The 19,878-nt window shown below is 38.7% G+C and overlaps 1 protein-coding gene and 1 long non-coding RNA gene across 3 annotated transcripts in view; one reads left to right on the top strand and one right to left on the bottom strand.

Moving 5' to 3' along the window:
- EDRF1 (erythroid differentiation regulatory factor 1) overlaps positions 1–19,878 on the bottom strand; it is a 47,976-nt gene that overhangs the window by 17,587 nt on the left and 10,511 nt on the right. For both annotated transcript variants that reach the window (XM_055245728.2, XM_055245738.2), the window contains 11 exons: positions 19,226–19,337; positions 16,086–16,233; positions 15,894–16,002; positions 15,455–15,566; positions 13,737–13,997; positions 11,639–11,710; positions 11,184–11,334; positions 8,930–9,118; positions 8,381–8,581; positions 6,246–6,464; positions 2,945–3,168 (listed from right to left, as the gene is read on the bottom strand). In XM_055245728.2, the coding sequence (XP_055101703.1) occupies positions 2,945–3,168; positions 6,246–6,464; positions 8,381–8,581; positions 8,930–9,118; positions 11,184–11,334; positions 11,639–11,710; positions 13,737–13,997; positions 15,455–15,566; positions 15,894–16,002; positions 16,086–16,233; positions 19,226–19,337 (1,798 nt within the window). The remainder of the gene's footprint in view (positions 1–2,944; positions 3,169–6,245; positions 6,465–8,380; positions 8,582–8,929; positions 9,119–11,183; positions 11,335–11,638; positions 11,711–13,736; positions 13,998–15,454; positions 15,567–15,893; positions 16,003–16,085; positions 16,234–19,225; positions 19,338–19,878) is intronic.
- LOC129464622 (uncharacterized) overlaps positions 1–19,878 on the top strand; it is a 52,053-nt gene that overhangs the window by 5,585 nt on the left and 26,590 nt on the right. The window lies entirely within an intron of this gene.

Here is a 19,878-nt window from a genome sequence, read left to right on the forward strand (position 1 = left end):
CAAATTTTACTGTAAAAAGAAGTATCTCCTCCTACCTTGTTACCCCAATCCTCAAATACATGGCCATTATATTGAAACCAAAAACAAAACCACACTTAACCACCCAGCAATAATTTCTACACTTCTGGTATTTATTTATTCACTCTTTTCTGTGTATATATAAATTTAAAAAAGAAAATAAAAAAAGGTCACTCATTTAAAAATTTATTATGCCACCAACATTCTTCACTAATGTCATTTAAATGGCTTCAATTACTCCATTATATAAGTGCTCATATCCTTGTACCCTCTCCAACAGTGGGTGTGACCATTTGTCATAAAATTTGGCAATCTAATAAATAAAACTCAATTTTGAGGCCAGGAGTTTGAGACCAGCCTGGCCAACATGGTGAAACCTCATCTCCACTAAAAATATTATATTGCCAAAATGAGATAGGCGTGTTGGCACACACCTGTAGTCTCAGCTACTCAGGAGGCTAAAGCATGAGGATCACTTGAATCCACAAGGCAGAGGTTGCAGTGAGCAGAGATGGCGCCACTGCACTCCAGCCTGGGAAACGGAGTGAGACTCTGCCTCAGAAAAAATAAATAAATAAATACAAACAAATGGAAGAACATTCCATGCTCATGGGTTGGAAGAATCAATATCGTGAAAATGGCCATACTGCCCAAGGTAATTTATAGATTCAATGCCATCCCCATCAAGCTACCAAGGACTTTCTTCACAGAATTGGAAAAAACTACTTTAAAGTTCATATGGAACCAAAAAAGAGCCCACATCACCAAGTCAATCCTAAGCCAAAAGAACAAAGCTGGAGGCATCACGCTACCTGACTTCAAACTATACTACAAGGCTACAGTAACCAAAACAGCATGGTACTGGTGCCACAACAGAGACATAGATCAATGGAACAGAACAGAGCCCTCAGAAATGATGCCCCATATCTACAACTATCTGATCTTTGACAAACCTGACAAAAACAAGAAATGGGGAAAGGATTCCCTATTTAATAAATGGTGCTGGGAAAACTGGCTAGCCATATGTAGAAAGCTGAAACTGGATCCCTTCCTTACACCTTATACAAAAATTAATTCAAGATGGATTAAAGACTTAAATGTTAGACCTAAAACCATTAAACTCCTACAAGAAAACCTAGGCAATACCATTCAGGACATAGGCGTGGGCAAGGACTTCATGTCTAAAACACCAAAAGCAATGGCGACAAAAGCCAAAATCGACAAATGGGATCTCATTAAACTAAAGAGCTTCTGCACAGCAAAAGAAACTCCCATCAGAGTGAACAGGCAACTTACAGAATGGGAGAAAATTTTTGCAACCTACTCATCTGACAAAGGGCTAATATCCAGAATCTACAATGAACTCAAACAAATTTACAAGAAAAAAACAAACAACCCCATCAAAAAGTGGGCAAAGGACATGAACAGACACTTCTCAAAAGAAGACATTTATGCAGCCAAAAAACACATGAAGAAATGCTCATCATCACTGACCATCAGAGAAATGTAAATCAAAACCACAGTGAGATACCATCTTACACCAGTTAGAATGGCCATCATTTAAAAATCAGGAAACAACAGGTGCTGGAGAGGATGTGGAGAAATAGGAACACTTTTACACTGTTGGTGGGACTGTAAACTAGTTCAGCCATTGTGGAAGTCAGTGTGGCGATTCCTCAGGGATCTAGAACTAGAAATACCATTTGACCCAGCCATCCCATTACTGGGTATATAACCAAAGGACTATAAATCATGCTGCTATAAAGACACATGCACACGTATGTTTATTGCGGCACTATTCACAATAGCAAAGAGTTGGAACCAACCCAAATGTCCAACAACGATAGACTGGATTAAGAAAATGTGGCACATATATACCATGGAATACCATGCAGCCATAAAAAATGATGAGTTCATGTCCTTTGTAGGGACATGGATGAAACTGGAAAACATCATTCTCAGTAAACTATCACAAGGACAAAAAACCAAACACCGCATGTTCTCACTCATAGGTGGGAATTGAACAATGAGAACTCATGGACACAGGAAGGGGAACATCACACTCCGAGGACTGTTGTGGGGTTGGGGGAAGGGGGAGGGACAGCATTAGGAGATACACCTAATGCTAAATGACGAGTTAATGGGTGCAGGAAATCAACATGGCACATGGATACATATGTAACAAACCTGCACATTGTGCACATGTACCCTAAAACCTAAAGTATAATAATAAAAATTAAAATTAAAAAAAAATAAATTTTGAAAATTTTCTTTTATACATACTAGCCATTTACTTTTTAAAAAAATGTGTACATTTTCTGTTCAAGGTTATTTGCTCTTTTTTTCTCTTTGGGTGGTTTATTTTCAATGATTCTTATATTTATATAGCAAGAGTGTACTAACCTCTCATCTGTTGTAAGTATTTTCCCTAGATTATGATTTGCTTTCAATTTCACTTTCTCTTGCGCATTTTTAGATCTCTATTTTTTACACATTTGTGCATTTTTAGAACATTATTTTTACACATTTGAGTTTATTCAACTTTAACCCAGGATTTCTGCTTACTGTGCCATGCTGGGAAAGTCCTTCCATAACCTATCATATAAGCCTCTACCTATATTTTCTTCTAATACTTTTATAGTTTCACTTTCTCCATGTCAATCTTTAATCTATTTGACATTCATGCTCGTTGTACAAACAATTTGCAGAATCATCTTTTCCCTTCCAATTCTACATGACATCTTCAATACTCAATTCTTACTAGTCTTAGGCCAGGTTCCAAGGGTTTTCATGATCTGTCTAGTCTTGTGCCATTAGCAGAGTTTAATTATTTTTAGTTTTGTAGTATTTTAGTGAAACAATGGCAAAATATAAATAAATGACAGATATGAATGGGTGAGGCCCAACATGTAAGCGAATGTGTTACCTTATTATAATATAAGCCTTCTTCTGGTGAAAATTCACGTTTAAATTCATCACCTGCACCACAGTGCGCCTGTGCACAAATTCGCATGAGTCTTCCCGTGTTACATAATAAAAGGGCGGCGTTTGTGGCATCCTCAATTGACTCAAAGTTGTGAATTCCCTTTTCAAAACAAGAAAAGCTTTTTTTCCACAACTGTTGCTCGGCAGCAGACACAGATTTGCTCACTTTACAGAGAAAGAAAGAAAACAACTGTGTAAGCAGACATCAGTGTAAACTCTAGCACTGTCTCTTGATGAGATAAGAGGAGGATGGCAGTGACAGGAGTGTGGTGGCGAGCCAGTCACCTGCAGTCAACCACGGCCCATTGCTCTCACCATGCCTGTTACATGAAGGTAAATGTGTCCCTCAGAGTTCATATGTTGAAGCCCTAACCCCTAGTTCCTTAGAATGTGACTGTATTTAGGACAGGTCCTTTAAAGACATAATTAAGATTAAATGAGATTGTAAGAGTGGGGTCCTAATCCAGTATGGCTTGTGTCCTTTTAAAAAGAGGGAGGGACTCCAGGGGTATGCACAGAGAGAAGGCCCTGTGTGGACACAGCGACAAGGCGATTATCTGCAAGCCAAGGGAGAAGCATGAGAGGAATCCAACCCTGCTGCCACCTTGATCTTGAACTTCCAGTCTCCAGATCTATGAGACAATAAATTTCTCGTTTATGTCACCTAGTCTATGATATTTCATTACAGCAGCCCCAGCTGACTAATATAGCTCAATGAAGTCTCTCACCATCCTGCTCCGCCTTACCCAGGATGGGAACCATCCCTTTGTCCGGCACATTCACGCTGTACGCACGGCCTGCCCATTAGTCACTTAGTAGCTGTCTGGGTTATCAGATGACTGTTACAATATCACTGTGCTTTTGTACAAGTAACCCTTATTTTGACTTAATAATGCCCCAAAGCACAAGAACAATGATGCTGCCATACTGTTGTAAATGCTGTTAATCTCTTACTGTGCCTCATTTGTAAATTAAACTTCGTCACAGGTATGTATGTACAGGAAAAAGCACAGAAAAACTCTTCAGTTTCAGGCATCCACTGGGGATCTGGGAACGCATCCTCCAGGGATAAGTGGGGACTACTGTACAACACTTAAGTATAACCCTCTTCACTATTAACCAAATGACATTAAAATAAGCAAAGAAAAACATCTGAGCAAAATGCCATTTTGTGAAGATCCAAAAGCATGGTCCCCATGGAGTTTGAAGAGATTACAACCTGTGTTGTATCCAATTTCCCTAGCTTCCTGACTACCACTTCCCAGGCTCCCTCACTGACTGCCCCCTCCAGATGCACCTTAAATGCACAGGTTCTCCCACTAGCAATGAACTCTTTAGGGGCAACATTTGCATCCCTAAGTGCCAAGCATTATACACAGATCAACAGGCACACAGGCTGGGTGCAATGGCTCATGCCTGTAATCCTAGAACTTTGGGAAGCCAAAGTGTGAGGACTGCCTGAGGCCAGGAGTCTGAGACCAGCCTGGCCAACATAGCACGACTTATCTCTAAAAAAATTTTTAAAAATTGCTTCGGAGGCTGAGGTGGGAGGATTGCTTGAGCCCAGGAGTTCGAGGCTGCCACAAGCCATGATTATGCCATTGCATTCTAGCCTGGGCAACAGAGCAAGACCCTGTCTCTAAAAAACAAAACAACAACAACAAAAAACAAAACCAAAACCAAAGGCCCACAGATGTTCAGCTTACCTGCTAACCTCAGTTCTACCTCAGCCCCTTTCTGTTCTCACCCTGTGTCCAGCCTTTACATTCTCATCTATTCTCATGGCTTCAACTATTACCTTCATGTGAATGGTCATCAGTATGTCTCACTAGCCCTACAGCTCTTAGCACACTTCAAATCAACTATTAAATTATACCTTTCACATACATGTTCCATAGTGAACTCAAATTCAACATGGGCCCAAATGATTCACCATCTCACATCTTTCTTACACCATCCCACATCTTACTACACCATCCCACATCTTACTTACCCACTATCCCACACCTTACTTACACCATCCCACATCTTACTTACCCACTATCCCACATCTTACTTACACCATTCCACATCTTACTACACCATCCCACATCTTACTTACCCACTATCCCACATCTTACTACACCATCCCACATCTTACTTACACCATCCCACATCTTACTACACCATCCCACATCGTACTTACCCACTATCCCACATCTTACTACACCATCCCACATCTTACTTACCCACTATCCCACATCTTACTACACCATCCCACATCTTACTTACCCACTATCCCACATCTTACTACACCATCCCACATCTTACTTACCCACTATCCCACATCTTACTTACACCATTCCACATCTTACTACACCATCCCACATCTTACTTACCCACTATCCCACATCTTACTACACCATCCCACATCGTACTTACCCACTATCCCACATCTTACTACACCATCCCACATCTTACTTACACCATCCCACATCTTACTACACCATCCCACATCGTACTTACCCACTATCCCACATCTTACTACACCATCCCACATCTTACTTACCCACTATCCCACATCTTACTACACCATCCCACATCGTACTTACCCACTATCCCACATCTTACTACACCATCCCACATCTTACTTACCCACTATCCCACATCTTCCTCACACAGGCCTCTTGCTCCCTCTAAACATACACTTGCATCCTCTGAGATCCCTGGCTTCTTCCTCACACCGCCTCCCCGGTCTGGAGCGCCCTCCTTTCCTCACATTTGCCGGATGACGCTCTACACATCCTGCACCACCCTGCTCAATGACACTTTCCCAAAAGCCTTCTAACTTATAACCTCCATAAATGTCTTCTTTCCCCAGTCTCCCATTATACTTCATCGGTACTCATCCACAGCATTTTGAGGCTTTGTGTTCCTATCTAGCTTCCCAACATGAAGAGAGGACCACATTTTAGCCAGTTACATATCCAACATAGAGCCTGGCACATGGCTGGATGTCCCATTTGCTTCTGAATTGATCAGATGGACTGAGTACAAAAGTGGGAATGAAGAACATTGAAATAATTAATTCCAAGGGAAAATCATGTGTTCCTAATTCTATTTCTTAAGAATAATAAGAGGTTCTCTAACACAGCACTTCTTTATGATATAAAATCAAGTGCCACAATTCTTTGCTCAAACAAAATTAGCATAATTTTCTAAGAGAACAGGCAATAAAGAGAGGAATCTAAAGAGATACTCACCTACTCTCTCACTTTGTAATGCAGCAGCCTGATTCATGTAAAACACACCAATTTCATTTCTAATGTTACCCATTCTCTTCAATACTTGTACATAGTGTTCTGGATTTTGGCTTTTCAAGTCACTAAATTGCAAGATTTCATTAGCAGCCTCATAACATTTACAACTAACAGAAAGTTGACTTTCTAAGTCTGTAGACAAATCAGTTGCCCATGCAAATCCTGAAAAGAAAAAAGGGATACATCAATGCGAGTCATGTGATTCCTTCTTCCTCAGTATCTAAATGAACCTGAGATTCTAAATTCTAAGTAATAAAAAATGCAACATAGTATAAATATACTAAGATTCAATCAATACAACAATATTTAAGTTTCATAATAAAGATCTATTTACTTATAAAATTATATTTCTTGGGATATTAATGTTGGATAAAAATATTTTCCTGCCTAGGAATATCAAACAATTCCTGTGATCCAGGTTTTCCCAGGTACACTTGTTTACTAGGATAGACCTAAAGTTGTCCACTAATACAAAGTAAAGTTGTTATTTTTAATTAATGGAAATAGTTCTTGAAATAATGTGTCAATATTAACTTTAAGTCACTGAAGAGGCTGCTACAGAAGCCCTCGAAGATTAAAAATGCCATCTAGTGGGGACTGGAGTAAAAAGTATTTAACTGAAATTGCTATGATGGGAGTAGTAAAAATACACTAAGGACTTTCCTACTACATCTATAAAACAATGATTATTTGAGAAAGACGGAGAGAGGGGAAGAAAGGGCAAAAATATTAGAAAATAACACATTTTCCCCTCTCCCCCAGTATACTCCTCCAGCTGTGAATTGCCTAAAACTTTGGGAGGCAAACATCAAGTAATATTCAGTATAACAATTTAAGAGCACAATAAAACAACCCCATGAGACATTACAGAAGCACCTTCAGAAGACTCATCTTTTACTTCATTCACTGTCTTAATGGCAGCGTGCTTACACACTGTGCTTACACACTGTGCTGAAGTTAAGAGGGAGGGATATCGCTGCTGCGGATGAGATTATTCTATTTCCCAGTTTTAAAGCCTGATAATTGCAAACAGAGTGACATATTCAGTAAGACGGCTGGCTATGAACTAACTTTAAAAACAATGATCACTTTATTTCAGCCCCGAGGAATCATTCAGAAGGTAATTAACCACCTTCACCAACTGTTACACATTTCAAAAGGAAACCCACAGCTTTGTTAGCTGACTACAAGTGTTACCTACAAGAACCTCATGAAAAGAAGAGTGTAAAAAGCTGACACAAGGCTGGGCGCAGTGGCTCATGCCTGTAATCCCAGCACTTTGGGAGGCCAAGGTGGGAGGATCGCTTGAGTTGAGGAGTTTGAGACCAGTCTGGGACAACATGGTGAAACGCTGTCTCTAACAAAAATACAAAAATTAGCTAGGTGTGGTGGCACATGTACTAGTCCTAGCTACTTGGGAGACTGAGATGGGAGGATCACCTGACCCCAGGAGGTGGAGGTTGCAGTGGGCCAAGATCACCCCACTGCACTGCAGCCTGGGAGGCAGAGCGCGACTGTGTCTCAAAAATAAAATAAAAAGTTGACACAACTGTCTTCATATCTTACTTTACATTTAGTTCTAGTTATATGAACAGTAATTACAAAATACTTAAAAACCGTTTTATACAAATACACAAGCTCATGCTTAATTTTAAAATTAAGAAATGAATAAAACAGTAGGCCAGGCATGGTGGCTCACACCTGTAATCCCAGCACCTTGGGAGGCCAAGGTGGATGATCACTTGAGGCCAGGAGTACAAGACCAGCCTGGCCAATATGGAGAAACCCCGTCTCTACTAAAAATAAAAAATTAGCCGGCATGCCTGTAATTCCAGCTACTTGGGAGGCTGAGGCAGGAGAATCGCTTGAACCTGGGAGGCGGAGGTTTCAGTGAGCCAAGATTGCACCATTGCACTCCAGCCAGGGCAACAAGAGCGAAACTCCATCTCAATAAATAAATAAATACAGAGCAAATATCAAAACTGTAATATTTCTGTCCCTTTTCTGAATATTCAAATAAGCATGAGCTAGACTGCACAGTCCCACTGTGAACCACGTGGTCGAAGCCTGTGGCACACCTTGGCAACTGGACTCTCTGTGAAGGCTATGCAGGATCTCCTGGTCTTCTTTTGTTTGGTAATGAAACTCTTCAAGGTGTGCTGCTCTATTATTTGCATTCTGGGCCAGCATTAGTTGGATATCACCACAAAGTGTCAAATATTGAGAGAGAAACAGCAGCACTTCGGAAAGCATATTGGTGCAGAGGCAGCAATAAGTATCTGTTTAGAAAGGGCGGGAAGAAGAAAAAACACAAATGCAGAAAAAATTAATGATCACAGGAAATATGAAGAAACTGTGTTACCAGTTGAACACTTTGTAGCACTTTTTCTATTCTGTTTATTTTATGTCCAACAATACATATTACGGCTTCATGTATTTCAAAGCAAAGAGATGTTAAACCACTGAGCAGAAACTAAAATAGAAGGTAACACACACAGGATTGCAAACAGTCATTTTAAAATAAAGATTTACAAGAGAAATAGGAGTAAACTTCCACTGTGATTCAGATGCCTTCTCTGTTCTCTCTTCCCAGTGCCTATTAAAAATATTCATTTATAGTGGCTTACCATGGCTTTGCAAAGCTAATTTAATGTATCGTAATGCTCTTCCATATTTCTGAAGACTCATGGCAGCATCGGACAAAATATAATAGGCCTTCGATGACTTGAGAATCAGCTGAAGTTTCATTTTATGTTGCCAAGAGCCAGGGATCATTCCAGATTGACTGGAATAATTGCCCTTCTGAAGGGAGCCCACTGTGACATGGAGAGAAAAAAAAAGACAGCCCATTTCATTTGACTATAAGTCTCATGCACAAAAAATATTTTCTGTTTCTTGATAGAAACACTCTAGACTTAGGTGCTATTGTGACAAGACTGGTAAATACTATGCTTTACTGCTTAAATACACTGGAGTGAAATGGCTGTGACTCTCACTTGGGAGTTCCAAGGCCTTCTGCTTCCCTGACATCGGCAACTCTGTCATTCTCTTCCAGTGCCACTGACATAGCTAACCTCACGAGTGACACCTGTCTCCTTTTTTCAGTCTATGTGTCAACCTGTCAAAGTTTACCTTCCTAAAGCACAGCTTAGATCAGTGTGAAAGCCTGTCCTCAAACATGAAAATGGCTTCTCCCCACTTAGCTTAGCCTAAGCTAGTTACATGTTTCTCAGTCTCACTTCCTACTTCTCCATCCTACTACCCGTCAGCCAATGTTAAGTTACTACTTGTCACCTATAAACATGCCTGTTTTTCCTATCTCCCATCTTAGTTTACTGTTTCCTCTATCAGGAATACTCTTTATTTAAAGTCCAGCCCATCGCTAACTTCTTTACTCAACAAATGATCATTTTTGTGCCAAGTACTGTGCCAGGCACTGGAAACTGTGACATGAAGTTATATGGCCTCTATCCTTGATAACATAAACCACAACAAAATATGTTAAGTGTAATTAACAGAGAAAGAACAAAATACTGTGGAACATTTTGCTCCACAAATAACAAAAACACCCACCCCTTCCCCCAGCCTGAGGGTTTCTCATTTTTTAATCAGCTAGAACATAAGTCTTTCAAGGCGATGAAAGGTACTTAGTCTTCATTATGGTTTAATTTGTGTATGGATTTTTTTCCTCTGCTGATATAAGCATCATCTGTGAGTAAGAGGCATTGTGAGAAACTAAAATTAAGATAAAGTTCTTGTTCACAACTGTGTGTGTGCATGTGTGTGTAAAACCATTTAATGCAGGAACTCTGACATAAGGCAGGCTCACAGGACAAAGTGGTAAGAGAATCAAGCAATTCTGATGGATAACAGAGGGAAACATGGAGATTCTGAGCTTGAGCAGGATTTTCAACAGGGGAGATGGAGAAGGAGACAGAAAAGGCATTTCAGAAAAAAAGAATGGCAAAAGTCCTGGTGTGATCTCCTTACTGCCTGTAGGGTGAAGCCTGGCATACAAGCAGCACTACATAAATGCTGGGGAAATAAATCTATTCCTCTCCTACCTCCACCATGTTTGTTCAGGAAAAGAAGAAGGGTCCAGAAAGCACTTCCACTGTGATTCAGACATATTTCAAACATACAGGCTTTCTACACTTTTTTTTTTTTTTAAAAAAAAAACAAAACTGATTTAAAAGGGGGGAAGAAATAAGGTTGGAAAAAGAAATATAACTTAGGTTAAAATAAGAAATGCACAACTTCTGCTTCAAAGTCCATATACTCTTCATGATGCTATATTCCTAAAGAACAAACTAGATAATTTAAAAGTGACGTTTGTAGCTTCTTCAAGTTCTGTGCAGTAACAACAGCCTACACTTCTATAGTGCTTATTATGTGCACTGTTCTGAGCACTTTACATATATTAACCATTTAATCATTGCAACAACCCTTTAAAGAAGCCATTATTATCGTCTGCATTTTGAAAGAGATAAAAAGTGACTCAAAGAAGTGGAACAACTTGCCCTAGCAAAGCCAAGATATGAAGTTAGACAGTTTGGCTCCTAAGTCTGTGGCTCCTACACAATCCAGCGCTTTTACTGAAGCAGCAATTTCTGAGAACTCCACCAGGCTGAAGCATTAGTTCCTCACTGTGGGTAACGGGAAGATGCAGGCTCCTTATGTTCTTATTAGAAATGTCCATGAAACATCAAAATTATCCTTTTTATATTTCAAATGAAAGAATACTACCCCTACTTCCAGTTCACAGGATATCTTTTTCTCAATGCCTTTCAATGAATGCCTTAATTGACGTAAGTCTGCTGTTGATAAAGAACCAGTGTATTATTCTATTGAAGGCCTTATTTGCACATCAATTCAACTTACTTTTGTCCAGAAACAAGGCCATCTGCTTCTCTAGCCCCTCGGGACCCCCTCTGGTGGATTCGTCTTCATATTTTAACGGGATTGGAGTGCTGGGGTCAGCTGCTGGAAGGTCGCTTTCTTTTTTGATGCTGCTATCGACAGATTTTAAACCCTTCAAAAAAAGGAGAAGCATCCACTATATACCTAACTTCAGGTCAACTGAAAACTGAATATAAGACAGTATCTGGACTACTGAACACGTTTAGGAAAATTCCCATCTAACAAACGGACTTTTAAAAACTATGTTTGACCTGAAAGATTTGGGAAAAACCAATCTGATTTTCACTTTATGCTTAAGGAAAAAAAAATCGCAGCAGAATACGAGTCAGAATAACATTTAGATACCAACAAACAAGTGTAGTTTGCATATCAAGTACAAACTTTACTGAAAAAGTGAAGACTAAACTTAAACTTACCTCTAGAACATAGCTAAGCACAAGTCTACAGCGCTCTTCTGTGTCATGGCAAACTGGAAATGCACAACTGGGCTTGAGGAACAAACGTAAAATTATTAATACACTGCCAATGTATTAAGGTCAACATATTGTTTTTGTTGAAGATTAAATTACTGTAAGCATTATCAACAAAAATCTTGCTTAAAAAGATCTTACAACATATATGTTGCTTTAAGTACTTACAATTTTAAATACAATTCTATTATGACAAAAAAGCAAGAACTAGGGTCGTAATGTTTTAGACAAATATAGACATCATCTAATAGGTCAAGCTCCACTCATAATTAGCACCGACACTGGGCAAAACACAATTAACAATTAGCACCAATTTAGAAATAACAAGTATCACCAATATTCTCGTTGTTTAATTTATTTGCTTAATTAAGGAGCAAAACCAGCTAGCAACCTCCAACTATGAAGGATATTATGTGTAGGGGCTTCTGTGAAGCATTTCATCTCGCTGAATCCCGTGGGGTTGGAATTACTGTTCTCATTGCACAGAAGAGAAGCAAGCACAGACAGTTTAGCAATTTGTCTGAGGACACGGTGAGTGAGTGGGGAGCTGGGACCCCGGAGCTCACACTGACTGTCCATACCACAAGGTCATTCAATAAGGATAAGGAAAGGCTAACTAAAGACATGTTTATATGAATACTAAGATGGCATTTTTTGAGTGCTTCAGATACTGAACAGAAAGTGCTATCTGTGAAAAATAGTGACACTAACTCATTACATCTTTAATTATCACCTAATTGCCCCGTAAGTCCATGGCCTAGTGTTACAATGCAGTTTTCCATATACATGTAACTTTTGCAATCAATGATTATAACCAGAACATTTTTTCACTCCACTGTGGAAGTTCAAGTTGAAAGTGAACTAAAATTTAGATGGACAGTTAATGACTTTTTTCTGCAGTCACTTAGTCAAATATTTACTGAGCACCCATAATGTGTTCTAGACATGGGAAATAGAGTGTCTGTACCTGCAGGGAGCTTACGTTCTAGTGAAGCGAGACAAACATAAAAATAAGAACTTCAGGAACAGATAGGCTCCTTGAAGGACAAAAAAGTAGAGCACGCTTTGGCCAGAGTGGTCAGGGAAAAACTCCCTGAAGACGCAACATTTTAGTCAAGACTTAAACCTTAAAAAAGGCAGCCATGAACAGACCTAGGGTAGGTACATTCCAAGCAGAAGCAACAGCAAATACAAAGGCCCTCCAATGAGCATAATCTTGATGCTTTCGAGAGAAAAAAAACCCAGCATGGCCATGGCAAACCAATGGGGCAAATGAAGGTCAGAAAGATGGGCAATGTTTTAGGGTGACAGACATAGCCCCTCAAAAACTTGCTTAAAGTTTCCATCCGAAAGTTACACTCAGTGCTTAAATTAAGAGATTATCTGTAAATACGACTGTATTTCAGTTCAAGGAACAGCCTGAACTCTTAAGGCTGGCCTGGATCTAATCATAGGGAGATGGTATGTTGAAAGGTATATACTGCCTGAGAGATACACTGGTGGTAGAAGGACAGTCAGTGCAATCCACACAGGGAGAAATCTGTCTGGCCCTCTCCAGGGCAGAGACATGTCCAATACGGCAGACATGACCACCAGAGTCACAAAAAAAGTACTGTCCTATATAGCACAGGGATAATGTACCAGAGCTCACCATATACAGCTCCAAGAGCCACCCCCTTCTCTACTCTATGTTCACCAAGCAATCTATATATGCCATTTCCCAGCAACCCCAAAACTGGACAGAAGTGTCCTAGTAAGGTGACATAACTATGACTACACACTGGTCACTGGAAAGGAAAATCCTTCACATAAGAATAGACAGACACCTGGTTTACACATCTGTCCACTATAGGCTTGCATAATGTGGGTCAGTTACCCTGGAACAATTATAAAACCAACTTTTAGAATTCAGAAAACTAATGATTATTAGATGCTGGACCATGAAAGGTTTATTGAAGTAATGGTATCTTTTGAAAGGCTAACTATATTCGATTAAGAATTATGTTTCCTTGATAAAAATTTAATATAAATTCTAAAGGCTTACTCTGATTTGATGAATAGATTTGTATTTTTCTGGTACTGATAGTTCTCCAACAGACTTGATTATAGCTACTGCTTTGCTGTCATCTGATGGATCAGAGCTGGTGCTATAGGATCCATTTTCATCACTGTCGGGCATCTCTTCCTCCTCTTCACTATAACTTTCATCAGAATTCTCATTTAAAGGAGATTCTGAATTTTCTTCCTTTTTAGGTTCATCCAATTGAAAAAGTTCTGAAAGCATGTAATTGGCGGAAGCAATAATCTTATGAAAAAGAGAGAAATATGTGTAAATTACTGTCATCAAAAATTACGTGAATTTTACTACCATACTAATAAATTTTAGGAGGAGGTCTACACACAGGCTGCTTCCACCATATAGACTGTAACACACAGAAATGTTCCCAGTTCAAAGCTACCGATACTCTGGGTATGCTCCACAAAATCTTTATAAGCTGATGCATTTCCTATTTCCTGAAATTACTCCACTCTGAGCCTTCCCTCTTAAAAGGTGTCAACTGAATTTCACCGGAGACAAACAAAAGCTTTTCAGTATAGAGTGTCATAACTAAAATATTAACAAAAATTTAATACCACCCTATGCCAAGTGAGAAACCAGAATTTTTCTTTACAAACTATAAATTAGTTCAAGTTTCTCTATAATAGGCAACTAATATTTATTATACGATCTATGGTTCTAGAAAAAAAACCCATTACATTAAAAAGGGAAAAGTCCATTCTGGTATCTCTTAAAATTAGCATTTATATATGACCATTTATCCCATTCTATTATTTATCAGTTCTTAATCACAGACAATAGTCTTAACACGATTTTCTAACATCCACATAAACCACTCAAGTTCCACTGAACACTGCCACCTCAGTCAGCAATTAGGTATTTCAGTCAGAAACAAAATGTTTTATTACTTTTCTTCAAAAACATTTCTAAGTTCGGGCTCTAGGATAATCTTTATCTCTAAATCAAATGTGGCTACAATTAAAATTACTTTGGCTCTTCAAAGAAAAATTGCATATCTTACATACCTTTAGTGATTTGAACAGGATACAACAATTAGCCTTACAGTGAAAAATAAAGTTGTCAATCAGACAACTGAGGGTAAGGATGGTGTAAAACTGTGGGGAGCATGACTGAGGGAATATTTTAAAAGATACTTTTTCCCCTTCTCTTTAAAACAAATTTTACTGGCCTTTATTTAAGAGATGCTTTAATATCCTGAAGTGTGGAATGTGAACCCTATTTATATTAACAAAGTGGTAACAAGGTCTAATAGCGACAAAACAAAGAACTAAGGGCACTACTGTGAGAATTACATGAGTTCTAAATTTATTGAGCAGTGCTGTCTAAGAGAAATGTAACATGAGTCACATACAGAAATTTTTAATTTTCTAGTAGCTACATTTTAAAAGTAGAATCTGTGAAATCAACTTAAATATATTTAATCCAATATATATAATATTGCATTTCAACATGTAATATGTACAGACGCCCTATCTTCAAAATTCAGTGTGTATTTTACACTTACAGCACATGTCAATTCAGACAACGCACATTTTAAGTGATCAACAGTCACATGTGCTAATGGCTACCACACTGAATAGGGCAGTTACGGAATATGAATCAGGAGGCTTTACTGTCTAAGGTAACAATTCCCTATTAGAATGCTAGAATTGTTTTAGAGAATACATAAATGTTAATCTTACTTGAGGATGCCTGCTTTTGTCCAATAATTTCAGACAATTAAGAAGCAATGTTCTAATAGTTCCATAGTGTTTCTTATTTTGATTCTTCTTCACCATCATGTTGCAAGCGACCCTAAAAAAAGAGTTTATATCAACTTTACTGCCCATTCATCATTGTTTGCAAGACTCAAGTCTAGGAGTGCTCCTGCTTCTTTCCAACAAACAGCTGTAAGAAACAACAAAATACTAAACTTTACACTTTACCCACCACCCCCAAAACATTTATACTATGGTGGCGTAAGAAAGCTGAGTAATATTTGGTACAATGTGTATATGTATTTCTCCCCCTACTATGAAAACCTAAAAGCATTTAAAAGCCTTGGTTTGGATACTGTGGCTGTATGTTTTAAAACTTTATATAATAGGCTACTTCTTCATCTTAAATTCTTAAAGCACTCACTTGTACAAGAGAATGGCCACCGGCATTGTGAACGGATTTTGGTATTTGTCTTCAGTTTCTTCACAAAGAGTAGTGAGGTCATAGAGCTTCACTATATCACTGCCACTTGCTGGAAAGAAAAATAAATAAGCCTCATTTTACAGCAGTTACCCAAATCAATTACTGTTCACTCAAGAAGTATTAATAGCTTACCTTTAAAGAGCCAATAGGTATGTCCTTCTTTGGTACAATTAGATTTCAAAAATGATAAAATATTCTGTGCAATGTCTTTTATGACTTTAGTAGAAAAATTAGAATTTTCCAAATTGGGAATTTCTTCTGTCTTTATCATTTCATATTTCTGTAAAACACAGACAGATGGAAAGCAGTTTAAGAGAAAACCCAAGGAAACAACACCTTTCTTTTTAAAAAGCAACCAAATGCAGAAGTCCTGCAAACAGAGACCTGTGTAGCATGAAAGTGTTTAAACCAGTGGTTTTTAATCTTTTTTCTGCTCCAACCTCCCAAAGGAATCTCATCCACCCCATCAGCAAGGGCAGTTCACTGTTGGAGTAATTTCAATGGAGAATCACTACCAGATTTAGAACCTCAGATTTAGGCATAATCTTATTTCTGTTCTAACATGGAACAAATCATACCGAATACTTTTACTCCACTTTAATGGTTTTCAACTGGGAAGATGGTAAATGAAGGAAGGCTTTACCCAGCAAGATTTTAAAACACACGTATTTCTGGCCTTTATTTTGCTAGAAACTAGAGTCAGTGAGTCAAGGAGAGAGAATCATTTAGGACACTTTTCCAGTAGACACTTCTCTTCCCTTCATCTATGGACTTTATTACTTTATAGGGATGGAGCAGGGGGGAATGGAGGTGGTACTAAGAGTAAAGGCTTCATGGACATTACTACCACTATTTAAAAAGTGCCTTTGCATTTTTCTTGTCTTCTGTGCACACTTTCCTAAACATCTCCTACCACATTTTCTGAAGTACTCTAAAACTAGAAACTTCAAATCAACTGGAATGTAAGACCAAACACAATCGTCTGAGGTTGATTTTCACCCCACTTTGTTCATCTGAAGTCCCCAATGTTATTTCCTTCCTTAAAACGCTCCTTTCCCGTATTTTAATCTGTGCTGTTCTTGTTCTCCTTCTCTCTCTCTAAATGCCGTTCCATTTTTACCCCTATGGGGAGAGGCTCCAATGTCTGATTTTAATAGATTCCTCTGGTGACGAAATCTGACAGTATCTAGGCAAATGATGCTTCAATTTATTTCTCTAATGGCTGCAACTTCGAAATGCTCACTAGACATTTTTATACTTTCCTCAAACTGAACACGTGACAAAAACATATTACCTTTCCTGTCTAAACCAATTCAACATCCTTATCTCACTAAATGGCACCACCATTATGCTAGTCCCTAAACCCTGGAATCTCCTTTGACTCCTCTTCCCCTCCGCCTTCGTAACGCTTTATCTGCCTCTCTCTTTTCTCTTGCTCACCACTCCCACCCCAGCCTCTCACTAAATGTTGCCATTTAGGGAGATGGTCTAACAGTGGTTTTCCATCAAGACTGCAAACCAGAATCATATAGCAGACTTTCAGAAAAGGTAGAAGTACACATCCTACTGATACTAGAACACTGGGGGCCCAAGCAAGTGCATTTTTTCAGAGACCACAAGTGATTCTGATGCACAGGTTAAGAATCACTGGGTTGGAATATAATGGTTCAAAGCATGTCCTCAGCCAGAGAGAGGCACAAAGACTGGCACAGCCACTCACTACTAAGGTGACCCTGGGCAACTCACTTGAGCTCCTTGATCCTCAGTCTCTCTTTCCATCAAATAGGAACAACAGCATGTGAGGTAGCTAAGAAGATCAAATAAGGTAAAGCATTTAAAAGCATTCAGCAAAGTGCTTGGATAAAATAAGCACTCAATAAATGCTATCTATTCTTACCATTGTTGATTCTTAATAGCTCCTCTCTAGTGGAAAGTATATTATACTATCTGCAAAATGGTACAATGCCTCCGGTTTTCTTGCCTCTAAGTCCTCCTTGTCTGTCCTATATGCTGTCTCTAAATTAATATTCTAACACAACAAATTTCCCCTCCTAGATGCAAAGCCTTCTCTGATTCCAGATTACCAACTGAACCAAGTCCATACTCCTTAGCTCAACATTTAAGATCTCCATCATTTGACCATGACTTTCCCAACCTTTCTTGCAGCTATTCTGCTACATAAATCCTGTGTTCCCTAGCTGGATTTATTGTCAATCCTTTCATGTATTTACACTAGACTTTTAAAATCCAGCTCTTATTTTTTGAGATACTAGCTATCATTCAGGATTCAGTTAAGATGTCCCTTCTTCCACAAAGTCTTTCCTCCAGACCTGAATGGAAGTGCTCATCCCCTTCTCTGATGATCTAGACTTCTGTGTATTACACTTCTAATTCTTATCTGCCTCCTACTGTTCTCTCTGCATATTATTTCCCATTAGATTATTTCTTTCTGAGTAACAACCAAGCTTATTCTTTGTTTTCCTTCAACAATTGTTTATTGTTTAAATTCTCAATTTTTTACTTTTTTGAGACAGGGTCTTGCTCTGTCACTCATACCGGAGTGCAGTGGCACGATCATAGCTCACTGCAGCCTCAAACTCCTGGGCTCAAGTGATCCTCCTGCTTCAACCCCCCAAGTAGCTGGGACTACAGACACGTACCACCATGCCCAACTAAGTGTGTGCGTTTTTTCCTACAATTAGGGTCTCACTATGTTGCCCAGGTTGGTCTTGAACTCTCGGCTTCAAGTGATCCTCCTGCCTCAGTCTCCTGAGTAGCTTGGGATTACAGGAATAAGCCAACAAGCCTGGCTTCCCCCAACACTTATAGTGGGGATACGTGTCTTCTAAACAGAATATGCTCAATAAGAATTTGCTATATAAGCTATCTACCATACGCAATTTTTACAACATCTTTCCCTAAAACTTCGCATGTACTGAGTAGATATTTGCATAACGAAGAAACGCCTCCATTGTACAGACACTTTCAGTTAATTATTAATGAGTGCTTGGCATTAAAATTAGAGTTCTATGGCTACAAATGCAGGTTTTCATATATTTATGAACTTCCTCCAAATTACCTGTAAAATTATACTTCTATAACATCTAGAATTCTGTTATCACCAACTTAAATGTACACTCAAATTCAGTTTATTCACAGCTATCTTCCCTGGCAAAAACGCACCTTAGTACTTTAGGGCCTAAAGACTTTGGTGAGGAACTCTCTGTACCAATTTGCATTCGAGAGATCAGAAAAATTACACTGTATCTTACCTGTACAATTCCATTTACATGAAAACACATCACAAGCTCTGGTACATTGCATATCAAGTTGTCCAACCAATAGTCAATTCCAGTTAGCACATTAATTGGTTTGTTGTTATCCCTAAAAATATACATTTCTAGTGTTATTTGGTTTAATTAAGATGTTCCTTAATGAATCATCTGAAAGTTATTTCACCATTTAAGTATTTTAAGCTGTCCTCTCTAGATAGAAAATGCCATCTATGCTTTCTTTTCTGATAAGATATGCACATGCAGCTCAGTGGTTGTGCTATATTTAACATCTTTCCAAAAGCTTGCTTGTACTTCTAACTGATATTGGTAAGTTTTCAGTAAGAATAGAAGACGATATGATAGGAAAGGACTGTGAGCCCACTGCCTGCTCCTCACACACAACTTGAAGAAAGACTGAATACCATACAAGACCATGCTTAAGTTAGAATTCACATTGGCTAATGTCAACAAATACACATGGAGCATTAAGAAAAATGCTCACAAGTAGTTAGTAGGAAGCTCTCTAACTAATTAAATAAACTCTCTTGAATATTCTCACAAGTTGTAGATTCAGACCTAAGACTAGGCCAGTCCAACAAACCTCTGGCTCTATTCAATGAGGTCTGGAATGAAGACTCAGCTATAGGCCT

The sequence above is a fragment of the Symphalangus syndactylus genome, chromosome 2, assembly GCF_028878055.3.
Source record: "Symphalangus syndactylus isolate Jambi chromosome 2, NHGRI_mSymSyn1-v2.1_pri, whole genome shotgun sequence".
Classification (NCBI taxonomy): Eukaryota; Metazoa; Chordata; class Mammalia; order Primates; family Hylobatidae; genus Symphalangus; species Symphalangus syndactylus.